General features: G+C 40.5%; 2 protein-coding genes across 6 annotated transcripts in view; both read left to right on the top strand.

Annotated features, from left to right (window-relative positions):
• The window catches only part of dscaml1 (Down syndrome cell adhesion molecule like 1), an 87,129-nt gene extending 82,184 nt beyond the window's left edge, over positions 1 to 4,945 (top strand). For 3 of the 5 annotated variants that reach the window (XM_029517270.1, XM_029517269.1, XM_029517272.1), the window contains exon 35: positions 3 to 4,743. In XM_029517270.1, the coding sequence (XP_029373130.1) occupies positions 3 to 595 (593 nt within the window). In that variant the 3' untranslated portion in view covers positions 596 to 4,743. Of the gene's footprint in view, positions 1 to 2; positions 4,744 to 4,863 lie in introns of those variants that run through there. The other 2 variants (XR_003841401.1, XM_029517271.1) reach the window with 2 other exon arrangements.
• Positions 4,946 to 9,700: 4,755 nt separating this feature from the next.
• Positions 9,701 to 17,025, top strand: gvin1l2 (GTPase, very large interferon inducible 1-like 2). The gene is made up of 4 exons (XM_029517778.1): positions 9,701 to 9,767; positions 10,668 to 10,805; positions 11,364 to 16,377; positions 16,478 to 17,025. Exons 2-4 carry the CDS (start codon positions 10,763 to 10,765, stop codon positions 16,608 to 16,610), a joined length of 5,190 nt encoding a protein of 1,729 aa, XP_029373638.1. The 5' UTR covers positions 9,701 to 9,767; positions 10,668 to 10,762; the 3' UTR covers positions 16,611 to 17,025.
• Positions 17,026 to 17,309: the final 284 nt, after the last annotated feature.

Below are 17,309 nucleotides of genomic sequence, written 5' to 3'. Positions count from 1 at the left end.
AGGTGACTACTGCAACCTACCCCTCTACATGAAGTCCGATCCTTTCTTCCGAAAGCAGTCAGAGCATCATGACCCATGTCCAGTGGTTCCACCACGTGAAGCATCTATTCGTGGCCTGGCCCAGCGGGCATACCACACCCAGGGCCGTCATGTGACTATGGACTCAGCAAAGCAGCAGGCCCTAGCCATGGGCCACTCTGGCCTGTCCAACCTCACTTCCTCTGGGGCTTCCTCTGGAGGAGCATCAGGAGGTGGTGGTGGAGGTAGTGGGAGTGGAGCGGCGTCTGCTAGCTCCAGCAGCTCTACGCTTCCCCAGAGGACTCTCACCATGCCCGGCTCCTCTGCTGCAGTGGCACAAAGTGCGGCCGCAGCTGCTGCTGCTACCGCTGCAGCTGCTGGAGCGTCGTCATCCTCCGGTGCAGGTGGGGCAGTGGGGGCCACAGGAGGGACTCCTGGAGGTGCTTCTTCATCCTCCTCCAAGATGGGAGGATCCAGAGACTCTCTCCTAGAGAGCAGTTCCTCTGGCTTAGGCAGACTGCAGAAGCAGAGAGATGGAGGGGCAGGGGCCTACTCCAAGTCCTACACGCTGGTGTAGCCTGCCATTACTGCGGCCTCTCACTGTAACTCTTTCTAGATTGCTGGTCAAGCTGGCACTCGCCTGGAGCCTCTATACAAAAATGGGGTGAGGAACACACAGATGCACAGCTGACCCGTCAGTGCCCGTGCTGTGCCGGGCTGCAGGGGGCTGGTTGGGTTCCCATCTACGCTTCTGTCTGAAGGGGTCAGAGTTGGGTCTCCACAGCAAAGGGGTTTGCCTTTCTTTCTGCCTGATTGCTTTCTATTATTAGTGTGTCATCCTTCTTTATCGCTTGTTTCATCACACCGGGAATCACTTGCCAAAACATAAATGATTTATCTACTCACTTCATATTTTCATTTTCTGGTAAGGACACTGTACTTATGCACAAAATGCTTTCCACGTGCACTGTTTTGTCTTCTAGATCAAGACAGACATAGAATGAACCAGGTTGCTTGAGTTTCACAGTGTGTGTTAAGATTTTTTATGTTTTTAAATGTTTCTTTTCTGGTCTCTGTGATGGAAGAAGAGCTCATATCACAGCATTGTGCCATGGCAGGATGCTTTTACTGTATGCATAAACCACCAAATCTTGGTGTTACACTGGCTCTGAGTTGCTCTATCGTGGATTCATACATTAGAGGCAGTGGAAGGACTGTGGTCTCAATACCAGTTTTGAGACATGGGGGATTTTCTTATACATGCAATGGATGACTCAGCATAGTGGTCTTAATTGATGCTTTATAAACAGACTCAAAGTGGAGGAGAAAAAAAATGTCAAGCATCACAGAATGAAAGATGAATCTAAACTTTTTTTTTTGTTTCACCAGTTCTCTTTATTTTTCTGATGATGGAAATATAATCTCATGTGCACTAAGAACAAGATAGAATGGATACAAGTAACAGGAACCTTCACAAGCCTGCTTGTGTGTGCGTGTGGGTGTATATGTGTAAATATATATATGTATACATGTGGCAGGCACACACCAACAGTGGACCTTTTAAAAATCAATCTGTATGCTGACCTCTCGGCCAGACGTCTGTTTCAAAGCTGAACCCCACCACTCCCCATGATTGATTTTGTACCTGTGAAAGGGGATTCGGGGACAGATGATGATGCTGACGAACGCTATGATCCTAATTTGGTCCGGCATTTTCAACTTTGTTTTGCTGAGTGTGATTGAGCAAAGGAAATGAGAAGAACCACAAAGAGTGATCACAGATAGTAAGAAATAGTTTTTTCTTTCTCTTTCACACCCACAGAACAAAAAAAAAAAAAAAAGGAAAAAAAAAAAAAAAGAGACTCTTTTATAACTTATCATGGTGCCAGAATACCATCTTTTCTTAAACTCATTTTACCTTTATCCCTTTCTGTCTTTTCCCATATTCACCTTTACCCTCCCAGTCCCCCATCATATCCATACACTGTCACTGTGACCTACTGCTAGCATCCAGGCTAGTTAAAACTACAGACTGACTGAGAGAAGAGGTCTAATATGTACAGACGGGCAGAAATGCTGTTTGACATTCAACGACAACTTAAACGGAGAAAGAAGTTGGAGATATACAGCAAATTTAGATGTATACAAGAAAAAATCACATCGAATGAAGTGATCTAGAATTCATGAAAGGACAATGATGTTGATATTACAGAAGGAGAGATCAAGTGTTAAAAGAATTTGCAGTTGTGTTAGTGAAACGGGGGGGCGGGGTTACATAGCTGAGAGATACAAGTTTTCTTCAAAAATAAGTGATCTTCAAACAAAAACATGTTTTCAAGTCCCTCCACCTCACTGGAATTGATTTTAGCTTTATGAATAGTACTGTATCTATTTTGTTTTTATTTTTCCCATTTCTTCTCCCAAAGCTTAATCCCATAACAAAGATCGTTCCAAAAAAAATAAGAGTTGCTCCAAATGTTTTGCAATTTCGTAAAACGTAACATCAGGGCTCTCGCAATAGAAAAAATAAAAAGATATGATATATGTTTGTTTTCAAAAGTATGTACATATATATTTCTATTCAAATATATAGCAAATATATGGATATTGAAAAAAGCAGAGAAATATAAAAGCCGTTCTAATTGAAAATATATATTAAAAAAATCACAAGACAATCGCTCAGAGTGAAAAACTGGAAGACGTAAGGAAGAAAAAGAAGAGGGAAGCTTAAACGGGTAGCACAACCATAGATGGGAGATCTTGGAGAGAGAGGAAGTGGTGGAAGTGAAGTTTGAGGGATGATAAGATGACCCCTCCTTGTGATTTTGTAAATGTTCCAGCTGCAGAACCTGTGTGGCAGGTAGTGGCTGAAAGCACAAGCACAGTTAAGTCAAATTATAGTGTGAGATTGTGTCGCTGGTTAAGTGTGGTCTATGGCTCAGTGCAGAAATCTGGTGTTGAAAAAGAAAATAGTTAAACAAGGACAGCCCATACAGTAAGTGAGCCTGTTGTAATATGTTGTATTGTACCTTCCAAAGGTGTGTTCACAAACTCAATGCCATTACCTGATTATACTTAATGAAGACAAAAAGACCTTGAAGTATTTCTGTTTCTTATCTGTCTAAGCAAGTCCTGTCCGAATGTCAGGACTGCAGGCCAATAACATAAGTATTCACATGCTATTTTGTTTTAGAGCTACACAGGAGAGAAATGAGTTTAGCTATCCACATTTGATGGTTACGATGCCTTTCATTTTGGCCTTTATGTTTCCAGTTATGCAAATACCTGTTTTCAAATCACGTGAGTTCAGGAATGGGGCAGCAACCAAAACCAGAGGCTTCTTGACTCTAGTTGTATGGATATTGGATGGAGTGATGAAATAAACTCTCCAACCTGCTTTCCTCAGTTCTTCAGTGAAGTTGCTTCTACTGTAAAACACTGATTCACTGTCAGTTTGTTCAAAGGAAATGTGATGTCTGTCTTGAAGGAAACTCCCACCCTGGTACTTTTACACAGCCTGTCCTTAATGTGTGATGGTTAATGAATTCCTCTTGTAGTGTGATAGTGTGTATTCATCTGTGTGATTTGAGGATTGACATATGCTTTAGGCTGAAGTGCATTATAACAGATATAGACCCATTATGGTTTAACTTGAAATCATATGCGGCAGTAAAATCATTCAAATATTTATATGAAACTATCTGAAATAAATCTGACAATTTCTCAACGTGCTATCAGAGCAAACTGAAAACCATCACATAAATCTGGCAAAAAGAAAGTCAGTCATAGCCTCAAACTCACATTGTCATTGGCGGAGCAGTATTTCTTTGCATTGAATGTGACAGCTGCAGGTTATTTGAACATTTGGCCAGCAGTGTTGTGATGATTTACAGTGTTTAAGTGATGAGTTAATGGTGGGGTGGATTTTTCCTTGAAGTGCAACTACATGCTTTCAAACTGACGCAGTCTCTGTTTGTAAAGCCAACTTCCTGTTTTTCCTCCCAACCTTTGCCACATCCGCCCAACCAATCAGATCTTTCCCTCTCACTGTCCCCTTTTTCTTACCTAAACAACATAATTTCTACTCCATAATAGAAGACTTGTGTACATAGGAAAGTGTTTTGTATAAATGAGTACTATTTTCGACATCTTCACTAGAAACCAGGGCACAATGTACACTCTGAACTGAACTTATTGTAATGAAACAGAAGAGGACTTAATGAAAAACTATAGAATTATACACGCGTTGCTTTATCTTGATTTCTGGATCAGTTGAAACATGCCAGAGTGGACCATGCATAGTTAATAATGGTTTCTTCTTTTACAGGACATTTGGTTGCATTGTCTTCTTTAAAAAGGAAAAAAAGAAAGTTTTTATTTTCTATTTTTCTTTTTTTGCACTTTGTCACTGGCTGCTTGATTTGGAGTTTGCCTTTTTTTTTTTATTCCACTTTTTGGGGGGAGGACAGCAGCATTGCATGTTCTGAAAATTTTGCTGGTTATAAAAGAAAAAGGGGTAATGGTGAATTGAACAATTTAAAAGGGTGTTAATTAAAACATTTTAAAAATGCAGAGGTTGTTCCTTAAACTTTTATGGGGAAACGTTGCTTCGATTTGCAATTGCTTGTGTTTAACTCTACATTTTCTTTTCTACAAAAACAAACAAAAACAGAAAAAGAGTACTCAACACCTTGTGCAATAAAGCTATCTTTTTATGAACTGTGATGATATTGTTCATTCTTCCAGAACCATGTATTTTTAAAATGAATTAGGGATTGAGCTGAACTGATTTAATTGACAAGAGTTTGGCTTTTTTTATTTTTTAATTTATTTTACGTTCAACAGATTTCATAATGAACACAAATTAAAAAAGTAATGAAAATATACTCAACAAAAAACAGAAAAACGTTGCGTTGAGGTGGAAGCAGTTTAAATGGTTGATCAAAACCTGGAAAAATTAAACCACAAATTTCTGCATGTGACACCGAAAATGGTGAGTAGAATTTCATTTTGCTTTTTGAAATGCATGCACATCAACGGCTGATTGATATTTATACAATTCAATGGCTTAGCAACCACCTGTGGATTAAACCTTTATGCCTTTACAGACTATTATGGAGGACCAAACATACAAACAAAAAAAAGTTGAGCTGACAGCTTGCTTGGTAAAATTTTTTCCTATATTTATTTGCAAAAGTATTTTTTGGTTTATTCAGTTTTTTTGTCATTGATTTATTTAATCCTGAATAACCTGATAATTTATTGTGTGAAAACGATCCCGCTGAAGTGCTTTAAGGCTGCTTTTGCATTATGGGTGAACTGCATTTTCAGCTATTCGTCCGGAATTTGATTCAAATCCTGATCAAATCACTAGAGGGCAACATGCTGCAACGAAACACGGTACAGACTGATGGAGGAGTTTATTGAAAGAGGCTCATAAAATTTTAACGCGTGTTAACAATCTTGACAAATGTAGATTTTTTTTTCCATATTTATACACTCAAAATACATCACATATAAATGAAAACATTCACATTCACTCACATACTGTCAGTCACTCTGTCATCACGTCACATTCAAATTCATTCAGCATGTACATTTATAAATATTATTCACATGGAATTTTAAATGGCTTTTACAAGCAGTCTTGTGAGATGTAAGCTATTTTTTTTGTAATTATTTCTTCTGTGTGACTAATCCAGACTCTCTACTGAGCATTTAGTTTGAATGCACATACATGTGTGTACATTATGCATTTGTGCACGTCATCATGTTCATCCCTCCTTTGGTGAATTAACATTTGTCCCACCTGCCTCCTGTTGTCTCGTGCTGCACCTCTGCCATCGTCTTCCTTTGTCTGTCTATTTGCCATTCTTGTGTTTCTTCTGCTGGAACTTCCTGAAATGGGTCTGGATGGTAGCAGCGGCCTTCTCAACTTCGACAGGGCTGAGAGGAGGAACAGCAGGAGCCGTGCATGTCCCATTGCTGATGTTGGAGTCTGAGCACGACAGGACACACGGTATAGCCAGAGAGGCAGAGGCAATAGCCTTGGAGACATAGTCTGTGGCAATAATTGAGTTCAAACACATTGTATATACATATTAGCTTGGATCCAAGTGGGCTATTTTTCTGAGTGGGTTTAATTTGATGCCTGATTTGAGTAGTATTTTTTATTTTTTAAGATGATGAATTATTACAGCAGAAAAATAGCCACCATTTAAATTGAATAGTAGTATTACTTACTCTTTCTGTATACACCTATGCTGTTTCTCCTGAGGCCATCAAACTGTAAAAGAAAAATATTATTGTGTGTCAGCGTTTAATGTGCCATCAAAAACACAGAAGATGGAAAAGCTGAAGAGACAGGGGAAGTGTACAAGAGGCATCAGATGCCTTTCAGGTATGATAAAAATCACAGCCACCATCTAATCTGGAATTTAAAACTGAAACATTGTTCTCATACCACAACTGAGACAAAAGACAACAGATTACATTAGAGCTCTTCGTGAAATGTCTCACTTGTACAAAATTTGCATTGCTCAGGGGATGAGTGTTTAATGTACTGCAGATGTGTGACTTTACTTGTGTGAGTGTGCGTCCTTTCTATCTGCAGTTAGAATAATGACCTCAAACACAAATCCCCCTGATTGGGATTACACCTCAAGCAGCACAGCGACAGGGGAACCACAATCTGAGAGATGGACCAGCTTAGCCTGCATACATGTCAGTGTGGCCTCGAGTCCCTCCCACATGCTGACCTCATCAGCAAGCTCCTTCTGACTCCTTCTGCGTAAGAGGTTAACTGGAATGTGACCTGGGCTGGTTAGACACATGAGGCATGTTTCTTCAACTTTGGCTATATCAGGTTTTTCCCTCCCTGCCCACGTCATAGGATTTTTTTTCTCAGATGTAGATGTGGGGGCAGCATGGCATAGTGGTTAGCGCTGTTGCCCAATGTGAACTGGGCGAGGGCATCTGTCCGGTTATTCATCAGACTAATGTTCGTTACAGGCAACTTTAAGGCCAATTACCTCAAAACATGAAAATGTGACAAACTGTCCACTACCAGATGAACTGAATTGGATGATTCCAAACGTGGGAGCCTGAAGAATATTCAAATAATTGCAATGTTATGAACATTGGACTGATGTTGTTTTACTTTAAAAGCACAAATAAATCTTAAGTAAATCATCCTCCTCTGAAATTTAACCAGCTTATATGCTGACATGCTGAGTCATGCCTGACTGCTGAACTTCCCACATGCTCCGTCTATCTGTTTAGAAATCGGAAAATTAAATTAAATTTACATGTGAAAATAGTCAACACACTAGCAGAAGACTGTGTCCACTTCCTCAAATTCTACCGAAATGAAAACTACAACCCAGAGGAAACCCCCAGCAGAGCAACTCAGTTCACAGAAAAAAATGTGATTATCGTGGGTGGGAAGTGTATTAGCTGAACAATTTGCAGCTGCACTGATATCTTGCTACAACCAACCTCTTCTGCTTTGCTGCTCCTCCGACTGTGTGACACTGAGTGAACCTGCCAAGGTAAAGGCTGGGACACCATATAAGGTAAAGGGTCCTGTTGCCGTGCGAAGCGTACCCCTATCTGAAAGAGGAAATGAATAATGTTGGGTAAGATAGGGAAAGATAAGCAACGTCATCACTGTACGTGGAAAATGCATGTCAGGTTTGCTCATCAAAAATACAGTTGACTTCTGGTATCAGGCCGTGCAGTTCACTTCTGAAGTGATTAACATTTTCTCAGGGAACATGAAGCCGTACAAACTACATGAAAGGGAATCTGCAAATGAAAATTTTAAGGAAACATGAATTATATTCGGCTGGTTTATATTTGATTAGTTTTATTTTGAGCCTGATCAAATTCTGATCCTATCCTTGCAAACTCCATCTGTTCTCGACACCTGGGTAAGGAAACAATAATGTAAGCCACAGTTCCAATTTGAAAACATTCTTGATGATTGAGATGTAGAATGTTTCAGTTCAAAGTAAGCTGGAAATAAATGTCAAATCAAATTTGTCCAGAATAAGTAAATAATAAAAATTCTTATTTTAGCTCCGTGTATCTAATGATCTTACCGATTCTACGACTCTGACCATCATGTACATGGCTGTTAGCATGGTGATCAACATCTTGACCACTGTTCCTTTAGTATCGCTATTAATCCTTAATATTCTCCTGGTTTTGTCAATTGCTTTCCGCAGGCCTGCAGAAGGAAAGATAAGTCCACACAGGAACCGCAATCAGTGATGTGAAGGGCTGCTCGGGGGAAGGACAAGACGCGCTGTTGATTTCATCCACTCACACCAGATTCTCAAGTGCACACAAACACACACTCACACACAAACAGACATGCACACACGGAAATGTGCATTTCATTCCCTGCAGTCTCTGACACATGAGGGTAAGACTGCTAAAGAGCTTTGCAGGACAAGAATAGAGAAGCAGTAATCTATTCCTCGTCACAACACTTATCCCTCAGGTGTTCTTCTACCTCTGAAATAGCTGCGACTGATCAGATTTGTTTCCAGCATGAAGGACCAAGACAAAACAAAACAAACCACAATTGTATTTTCTCTCTTGTACATTTATCTGCATTTTAAATGTGCAAGCCCAGAGAAGCTCATGTGTACTCGTTCAATGAAGCTACAAGTGAAGTCAATGTTTTTAAATCATTGAATGTGTTCAATCATTTTACCAACTCATTTTTATAGATCATTAAAAAGCTATTAGAAATAAATTATTAGTCTGTTTTTCAATCATCTATGCTGGATGCCTGGAGACTTTGATTTGATAACATTGCTGTTGGAGTAAATCCACCAATAAATACCTCACCACTTTCTTTTGAATGTTTTCTGGTTCAGGAGGTCAAAGGGATATCACACCCAACTTGTAAGCTTTAATATTAATGCACGTTGTCTATAAATTACTCCTTATGACCATAAGTATATGAGGGTGCTTTTGATATATTACCAATAGGTATTTTTGGTAAGCCCTTCATAAGAAGAGATTTTAGAAGAAGGGGAGCTCGTATGAGGTTTAAATCTACCTTTGTGCTAAAATCCACAACAGGCACCTCCCATTAGTTCTACTTTTTGGGCAAATAATGGAATTTTCTGTATTTATATTAACTGGATGTGCAGTTAATTGTGTTTAATGACTGTCTGCAAACCAAGACCTTTTTTGGATAATTAAGTTAAAAGTAAGGGATATCACAACTGACCACTCTTATCATGTTCACCATCTGAACCTGCTCCAGAGTTTTCTAGGAAAGAGATTGCTATAAAAAAAAAAGAGCCACAGTATGCATCAGTATGTCAGTATCTCTGTTGTGATCAGATAGACCTTAAAGATCAGCTAAGTGTGCGTCAATGACGGGAGCCTCAGCGTACCAATGATGATGTTTTTGTATTGTACCTGTGAATCGTTTCACCAACACACATCGCAGTGAGCAGGTGCATGGGCTGCTCTTATCAAGTCTGACTATCAAGGTTATCATCTTAAGAATGTGTTTTTACATAACCACTTTCATAGCCATTGGTCCATTCTTGATGTGTGCAGTCAGTCTGCAGTCATGTTGCACTTGTGGGATCAGATAGAAGCATAAGGTATGTGTCTCATGACTGCATAGACAAGTATAAAAGCTGCACACAGTAACAAAGCCACCTGGTTACAGACAGAATGTGAAGCGAATTTTGCTCAAGGAATTATATGAAGAAAAGCAGGTAGGAAAATGATCACTTAGTAGAGAGCTAGGATATTACTAGACAACCACCATCAAAAGGATAATGGGCTGTTGTATTGGTAGAATTAACATGTTTTTGTCTTGCATGAAGCGTGTTTCATGAGAATACTTTTTTTTTTGCTCGTTCATAGAGCTGCACACATCATTCACTACTGTATAATCAAGCACGGCTGAGGATGGCCGACTGAATAGGCTGTGGTTCTCTTTTTTTTCCTCCAGTAGAAAATCACATGGATTAGATGAGCTAGAAAACACAAAGGCAATGGAAAACTACTTCTTTTCATTTAATATTAATCTACCAGGAGGCATATTTACTTCATCATTTACTTTATTATAGTAAAAAAATATATATAATGGTGGCCTGTTCAGAATATTATGTACTAATATTATGTACTGTTTTGATAAAGTCATCAAATAACATTTTACTGATAATGTTGCTAAACATTTACTTTACCTTTAAATGCAGAACCCATTTTCTTTCTTTCGTAGTGAATTACATGACATTAACTAATGTTATTTTAATAGCCCCTATTCTTAAATATTTCTGTCTGACAAGTGGTCAACCTGACAGTCTTCTGCGCTAAGGAGAAGCCATTGTATCAGCATTTTTATGTTCAGCCTGTCATGGATCAAGTTTCATTGTTGCTACAAAGCAAAATGAAATCGGGAGCAGAGTTTTGAGTCAGCGGACCTTGCTGGATAACAAAAGTCTGAACGTACCGTCCCCTTCCACACTCTGAATAGGCAAGCTACTGTGGGAGAGGTTTTCAAATTTGTATATACATGTAATACTACAACAACAAACTTTACAGGTACAGTGTGCAGTATTGTGATGCCTTTTCTACTCCAGTAATAGTTATGTTCCAATTATTTATCCTAGGAGTCCGGGCAACACTCCACACTCTCAGGAATGTGGTTAACCACAGAAGGAAAACTCATTTAATAAGAAGACGAAGGAGACGCAGCTGATTTATCATGTCAGTTAAGCTACCTAACAGGCTGAGCAGCAAGAAGAAAAGTATGTTATTTTATTTTTTGTGGGCTGTATCATAATAGAAATATGTTTCATTTCATAACTCACCTGAATGGAGTGTGAATATGATGTTTGTACTACTTGCATATATATATATATATATATATATATATTCTTTTTTTTTTATAAGGAGGATACACAAAAAGTAGAATTAATGCTCCTTGTTTTATATAATAAGAAATCAAAGGTTTTCATTAATTTATGGCATTTCATTCTACTTATTTGAGCAAAGCCATCTTTTGTTACTTTTGATTGAAATTAATCAAAGACAACAGCTGTAACCTACACAGGCCATGATTTACTGATCAAGAACAACTCAATGCACGCTTATATTTGAATATAGAAATAATTTGTTTATACTTGAGAATGTACCTCTCTCCGAGTAAAATTAGACCTTTTGAGCCACCTCAAGTCAAATGAAAGGAACGTCTTTTTCCAATATTATATAAAACTTAATTTTACATTTAACTGGACGAAACTATAATAACACCAGATTAAAAATTCCCCAGTGCTATGTAAACATTTCCCTTGTTTTCAAACCAGAGCCTGCACAGGATAATGTCCAGACAGAGGTGCTACAGAGGCTGGGCCTGGAGGCCTATGGGACTGCACTTTTGGATCCAGCATCTATGTTGGACATCAGCACTTGGAATCTAGAGAACCAAGCTCCTCTAGAGCCCAAAGATCTGCCAAAAGCTTTTCTCCAGCGCCTTTGGCTGCTGAGCCCAGATGCCCGGAGTACTCGCTGCAAACCTCGCAATGAGGGCCTGAACACTGCCAACGATGCACCTCTGGAAATGATGAATGGTTTTGGAGAGGAAAGCCACTATGCTATTAATCCCCTTGATCTCGTTACAGCTGTCTTTATGTCTTCCAACACCTTCCTTCACCAGGAGATGATGGTACACATGATGCAATGCCAGTTTGCTGTGCCCCTGGTCCTACCAAGCATAGATACAGAAGAACCCAGTCGCTTCCTTCTTTGGCCTATGAGAAGTATCGTGAGCCAGTGGAAATCTCACTCTCTGGAGAAAACCAGGAGGGTTCAAGAGGGGGATTTGGCGAGTACATACATGCCATTGATTTCTTGTGTGAAGATTGGTCATTGTGGTGTCTCAAAGTCACAGGTGCTCAACCATGTCATGAGTGGACTTGAATCCTGCAATGAAACATTTCTCCATAAGGGAATGGATGGAGGAAAGCTGCATCGGAAACTTTCCAATGGCCTTGTAGAGATTGGATGGTGTCTGCCCACTGGCAACCCCGCCAGAGATAATTTTCCAGTCCCCGTGGTCATCGCCAACCTACGTGGAGATGCCAGCACACATGAGAAATGCTTCAGCCTTCTATGTCAAGCTTCCTCGGCGGTGATCGTTTTCTGTGGGACTCTGAGGGAGAAAGACAAACAACTTATTGCTTACTGCAAAGATGCTGCAAAGAAGTTCATATTGATTGACCTTTTAGATGCTGAGAAAAATGAGAACAGCGTTGTGGGGTTTGTTGGTCAGAGTGTTGAAGAGGCCATAGGGCTTCCTGAAGGGTCAGCGCTGCAAGGTAATGATTTAAGTGAGGAGGAGCTGGCTAACAGGCTGTCTGACACCCTCAAAGAGCTGCTGCCAGATAAGCTGACATTTGTCACACTGGAAGAAGCAGCAAATTTAGCAGCACATCTTGGCCTTACTGTGGATGAAGGAGCAGTCTGTAAAAAGGCAATGGCCACAGTAGAGGAGGTATTGAAAGGTTTAGAAGAGGGATCATCCCACTTTAAGGAGAAACAGCTCCCCTTGCAGGGGCATTTATGGAGGAGGCTGGCTGAAATAGAAAAAGAGGAGAGTAAACCAAAAAAAGGAAACCAAAGTGACCCTGAAAAACAAAAAGAAAAGAAAGTAATCTTAGTTGAGTTAAGTAGCTACAAAATGACCCCAGCGATGAAGATTTTCACGGATGCGCTTTTCACAAGAGATAAAATAGAGAGAACTTATTTCTTATGTTGCATGAAGCAAATGCTTCGGAAGAAGCAAACAGAAAAACAAGAAGGTCAGCAGGATCTATTCACAAACGCACAGAAAGAAACGAAAGATGACGCACCTGAATGTACCAATGGGCTTGAAAATGGAGCTGATGATGGGCTTGAAGACAGTGACAGTTTCTGCACAGACTCAAGCTTTGAAGAAGACGAAACTGGAGAACAGCTTTTAAGTCTTCAACTGCAAGTTCGTGATCAACAGCTCAACACTGAGCAAGGGCTGGATAATGTAATACTGAAGCCTCCATATGAAGGCATAGAACCGCAGACAGAAAAAAAAAATCTTGAGCCCAGACCTAATCCCACCATAGAACAGAAGTTAAGCATGAGCTCAAGCGAGAAAGAGACTCAGGATGAAGACAGGGAAATAACTGAAAATGAAGTCAGTGTGGAAGAACAACTTTCAAATCCAGTCTACGAGAACCAAAACTGTAATTTGGAGTCTGGGGAAAGATTAACTTTGAGCTCCCAGGGTGTACCACAAGATGAACCACAACTTATGCTAGAAACCTCAGATTTCACATCTTCCCAACAACAAATGTGCCCAGAGTCTTCCTTCAACCCTCAGGTGGCATGGAGATCAGAGCTTTTCCAACCTAATCCATCCTTTCTGGGGCTCGAGCACTTTTTGCGTGAGGTGGGGCTAATTTTTGAGTTTACACACATCAGCCCTGGCAGTGGTAGCCACAATATATTGCGACTTCCCAGCTTAGCTGCAGATATGCTTCTCTATGGGGTACCCCTTGAGCTAATGGATGGAGATGCCACAAACATTCCCATCCACTGGCTGGGCTGTGTTTTTGCAGAGCTCAAACGCCGCCTTCCCCAAGAAAAATGCAGGACCCGAGTGCTGACAAACCTTGGAGTACATCATGCAAGGAATGCTGAGGTACTTTCGGCACTATTTGGGGTAAAATTCCCCGAAGGAAGGCAAAGATCCATAAAAGGGGTATATATGCTTGCCCTCTGTCTCCCTGATGGCCTTAGTGAGGCGATGCAGTGTAATTTCCTCTTGTTAGTTGATGTAGAAGGTCTCTGCTCAATGTCTTATGACAACGATGGAAAAACCCAGATCCATGACAATGAGATGTCCACTGTTGCAACAGGACTCGGTGATGTTTTGATTCAGAACATCTCTTCACATTCAAGCTCTGAATTTGAAACAGACTTAACAGTCATAGTCAATGCTCTCCTACGCATCAAAGAATGTGGCTCCATGCCCAACAGTCAGCTCCTGCTCCACAATGAAGGAATAAACGGTTTATTACAAGCCACACAGTTAAGACGCGTGTCTGATATGCTTCAGACCGAGACAGGGGACAGAGCAAAAAGTATCGATGAGCAACACCAGACCTCAAGCTGTATCACCTTTATCAAAGGGCCATGGTCAAATAACACCCTTTGTGAACCAGTTGATACACAGTATGGTCAGGCTGTGTTAAAGCTGAAGAAAAATCTGTTTGGGGCATTGAGGCAATGTGCAGCTAAGTCTGATGCAACAGGTTTGCCAGAAATTATGATCCGCTTGTGTGCTGTTTGGGATAAAGTGAAAGCAGAATCATTTTCAGTCAGTCTGCAAAATAAAGACATAGCCTTGGGATTCTCTCTGTTGTGCACAGAGCTTTCTCAGTGGAAGGATACTTTTCTGGAGCACATGGACAGCTGGCTTCTGGGCGCCACACAGAAAATTGTCACAACTAACGCTTTAGATGCTGCAAAACAAAATGACCTTCTGAGTCAGTTGAAGGATGAAGCTGGTGAGGAGGTGAAGTCAGAAGTGGGCAAACTCAAGGCAAAAGTAGAGGCCTATTTGATGAAAGATGATGCTTTAAAAGTGAGCACTGAAACGTTCAAGCCAATTCTAATGAGCAACATCAATCACCTCCAGGAACAGGTATCTGAAGAGGTAATACAAAGGTTGGAGACCATCAAAGAGAGCCATTGCTCTTCCACACAGCTCAGAAGATTTGAGGCCTTATTGGCACAAGAACAAGAGTCCCTGATACAGACACTGGTGGAGAACAGCAAGTCAGACAAAGTTATCCTTCAAGACGCCGAGTTAGAGGAGGAATTTGAGAGCATGTGGAGTAAGATGCTCATGGATTTTGACTTCAGGCCTTCAGAGAGAGATGATATATCTGCAAGAGTGATGGATATTCTGAAAAAGAATCTAATCAGTCGTGACCTCCGAAAACACATGAAAAAAGTGGAAGTGAACAGCAATGACCAGACATCCACGTTTCAAGTTTATGATGAGCACTTTGGATACCGTACCAGATTAAAGCACATGTTCGAGGACAACAACAGAATCCAGAGATTAGAGGCTCAACGGCTGGCAAGCCAAGTGATAGAGGAATACCATCAGTGGGTAGCTGATAAATGCAGCTTAGCAGCAGATTTCTCTGACAGCTACATTGTTGAACTGTTAGAAAATGTGGAAAAAGCATTGAGCAAAAAATCTATGGAAATCCGATCAGCTTTTGAAGTGGATTTGAAGGTCTATCTCTGTGGCTCTGCATGTCAAGACTTCCAACGGCTACATGACCACTATGCAAAGGACAGTGAGCTTTTGACATGTATCGCTGCTAGTAAGAGCAGGTACAAGGCAGAGTTTATCTACCAGTTCAGGAAGAGAGACCAGTGTCAGAGGATGGCCCAAGCATTCACCTCCATGGTCATCAAACCTACAGTGATAGACTACATCTATAGACCACTGGGGACATATATCATAGAAGAGATTCAAGTGAAGGAACAGCAGTACAAGTCTCAACATTCTTTCAATCAAAACTTGCTGGAAGAACTAATTAAGAACGACAGCTCTGAAAGCTTCTTGGAATATCTGGTTTCCTATGACAGCTTCAGACTCAAAAGGATCCAAGAGACAGTGTTTGCTCACCTCTCTGGATCCACCAATGTGAACACTTGGAGGCAACACAGACTTGGAGAAATTGTAGGAAAAATTGCCACAGCAGTGAGCGAAACAGCAGAAGGTACCAACGGAGTGCTGAGCGACACAAAGCCGTTGCTGGAGAGAGTGTGTCTCACTCTAGAGAAATCTGGTGAAATGGACATCACCAGGGCCTGTCTGGATGGGCCTCTCTTCAGTATCACAACTGAATGGGATCGCTTTGTTACGTGTTTGATGGCATTACTGGCTGAAATGCGACTGGACTTCGCCCAGGAGTTCTCCCAAAATGTGGACGCTGCTCACCTACTTGAATGTCTTCCAGTTCAGCCCATACACTTGCTCTTCAACAAAGTGAAAGGCTGTGACAAGCTGTGTCCTCTTTGCGGAGCCCCCTGTGAAGTTGAAGAAATAGGACATGAGGTTCACAGCTCTCTGCTCCATAGACCCAAAGGCATACTGCCCTGTGACTCAGCTTTGAGTTTCTCTGAAAGCAACCTTAACACAGCCCAAAAGGAGGACACACAGAATATATTTATGGCGTGCATTGACTTCCACTCCCTCCATCCAGACTGGAACCTCCCTGTTGAGCACCCATGCAGCCAGATGCCTGCTACTTACTGGAGGTACTGTGTGGTTAATAATACTAAACGGTGAAATTTGTCTTCATATTATCTGTATATAATACAGATTATACAAAGAGTTTAATGCCCTCTATTTTTCCAGGTATGTGTTTGCAAGATTTAATGAGAAGTTTGCGAAGGAAAATGATAATACGCCAGCAACAATTCCTGAGGAGTGGAAGAAGATCACAGAGGAGGCGGCTTTAAGCAGTCTGAAGGAAGCATTTCTCACTTAGTAAGACAGTGCTGATGTAAAAGCTGTCTGGTGCTGCGGTAACATAACATTTTATTGATCAAGTTAGGGTTTGATCTCAGATTAGAAGTCTTAAAACAAATAAAAAATTACTGGTGATGTTGCTATGATGGACAAAAGATGAATCAAAAGGATCTCCTTTGTCTTCTTCTGTCTGAATCCTTAGCTTTTTCTTTTATTGTTATTTCCCCAATGAGACTGGAAAAAGTATCTTTACAATTAATTGTGAATGCTGATGTCTTATAGTGATCTCACTCTCTATTGAAAATTTTAACTTTTTTAACTAAGCTTAACTTGAGTAGAAATATAAACACTTAAGATCATTTAGAGTATATCAATTTGTTCTGGAAACTGTATTTAGAATGTGTCCATTATTACTTGCATTTTTTATAGGCAGATATGAGTATATTTTCATATTTTTGCATACAATTCAAATATCAAGTTTTTATGAAAATAATTTCAATCGCAAGACTGCATTAACTGGCCCAGCCGGCATGATCTTTATCACAACAAAATTCATGTGAAAGATATAACATTTATCTTTGCCTCAACTCTACTGAGCAACTATGAAATGCAGAAGAATGACTACCGTGGAAGGGAAGAGTCACATGGTGAAACCCACAAGAGGGCAATGCTGAATGGGACTCAGCGCTCAGTGGTTTGTCTGGCTGTTGAACCGTGC

The sequence above is a fragment of the Echeneis naucrates genome, chromosome 13 (assembly GCF_900963305.1).
Source record: "Echeneis naucrates chromosome 13, fEcheNa1.1, whole genome shotgun sequence".
Taxonomy (NCBI): Eukaryota; Metazoa; Chordata; class Actinopteri; order Carangiformes; family Echeneidae; genus Echeneis; species Echeneis naucrates.
Note: the sequence above shows the minus strand (reverse complement) of the source record. Positions and strands in the feature narration are given on the sequence as shown.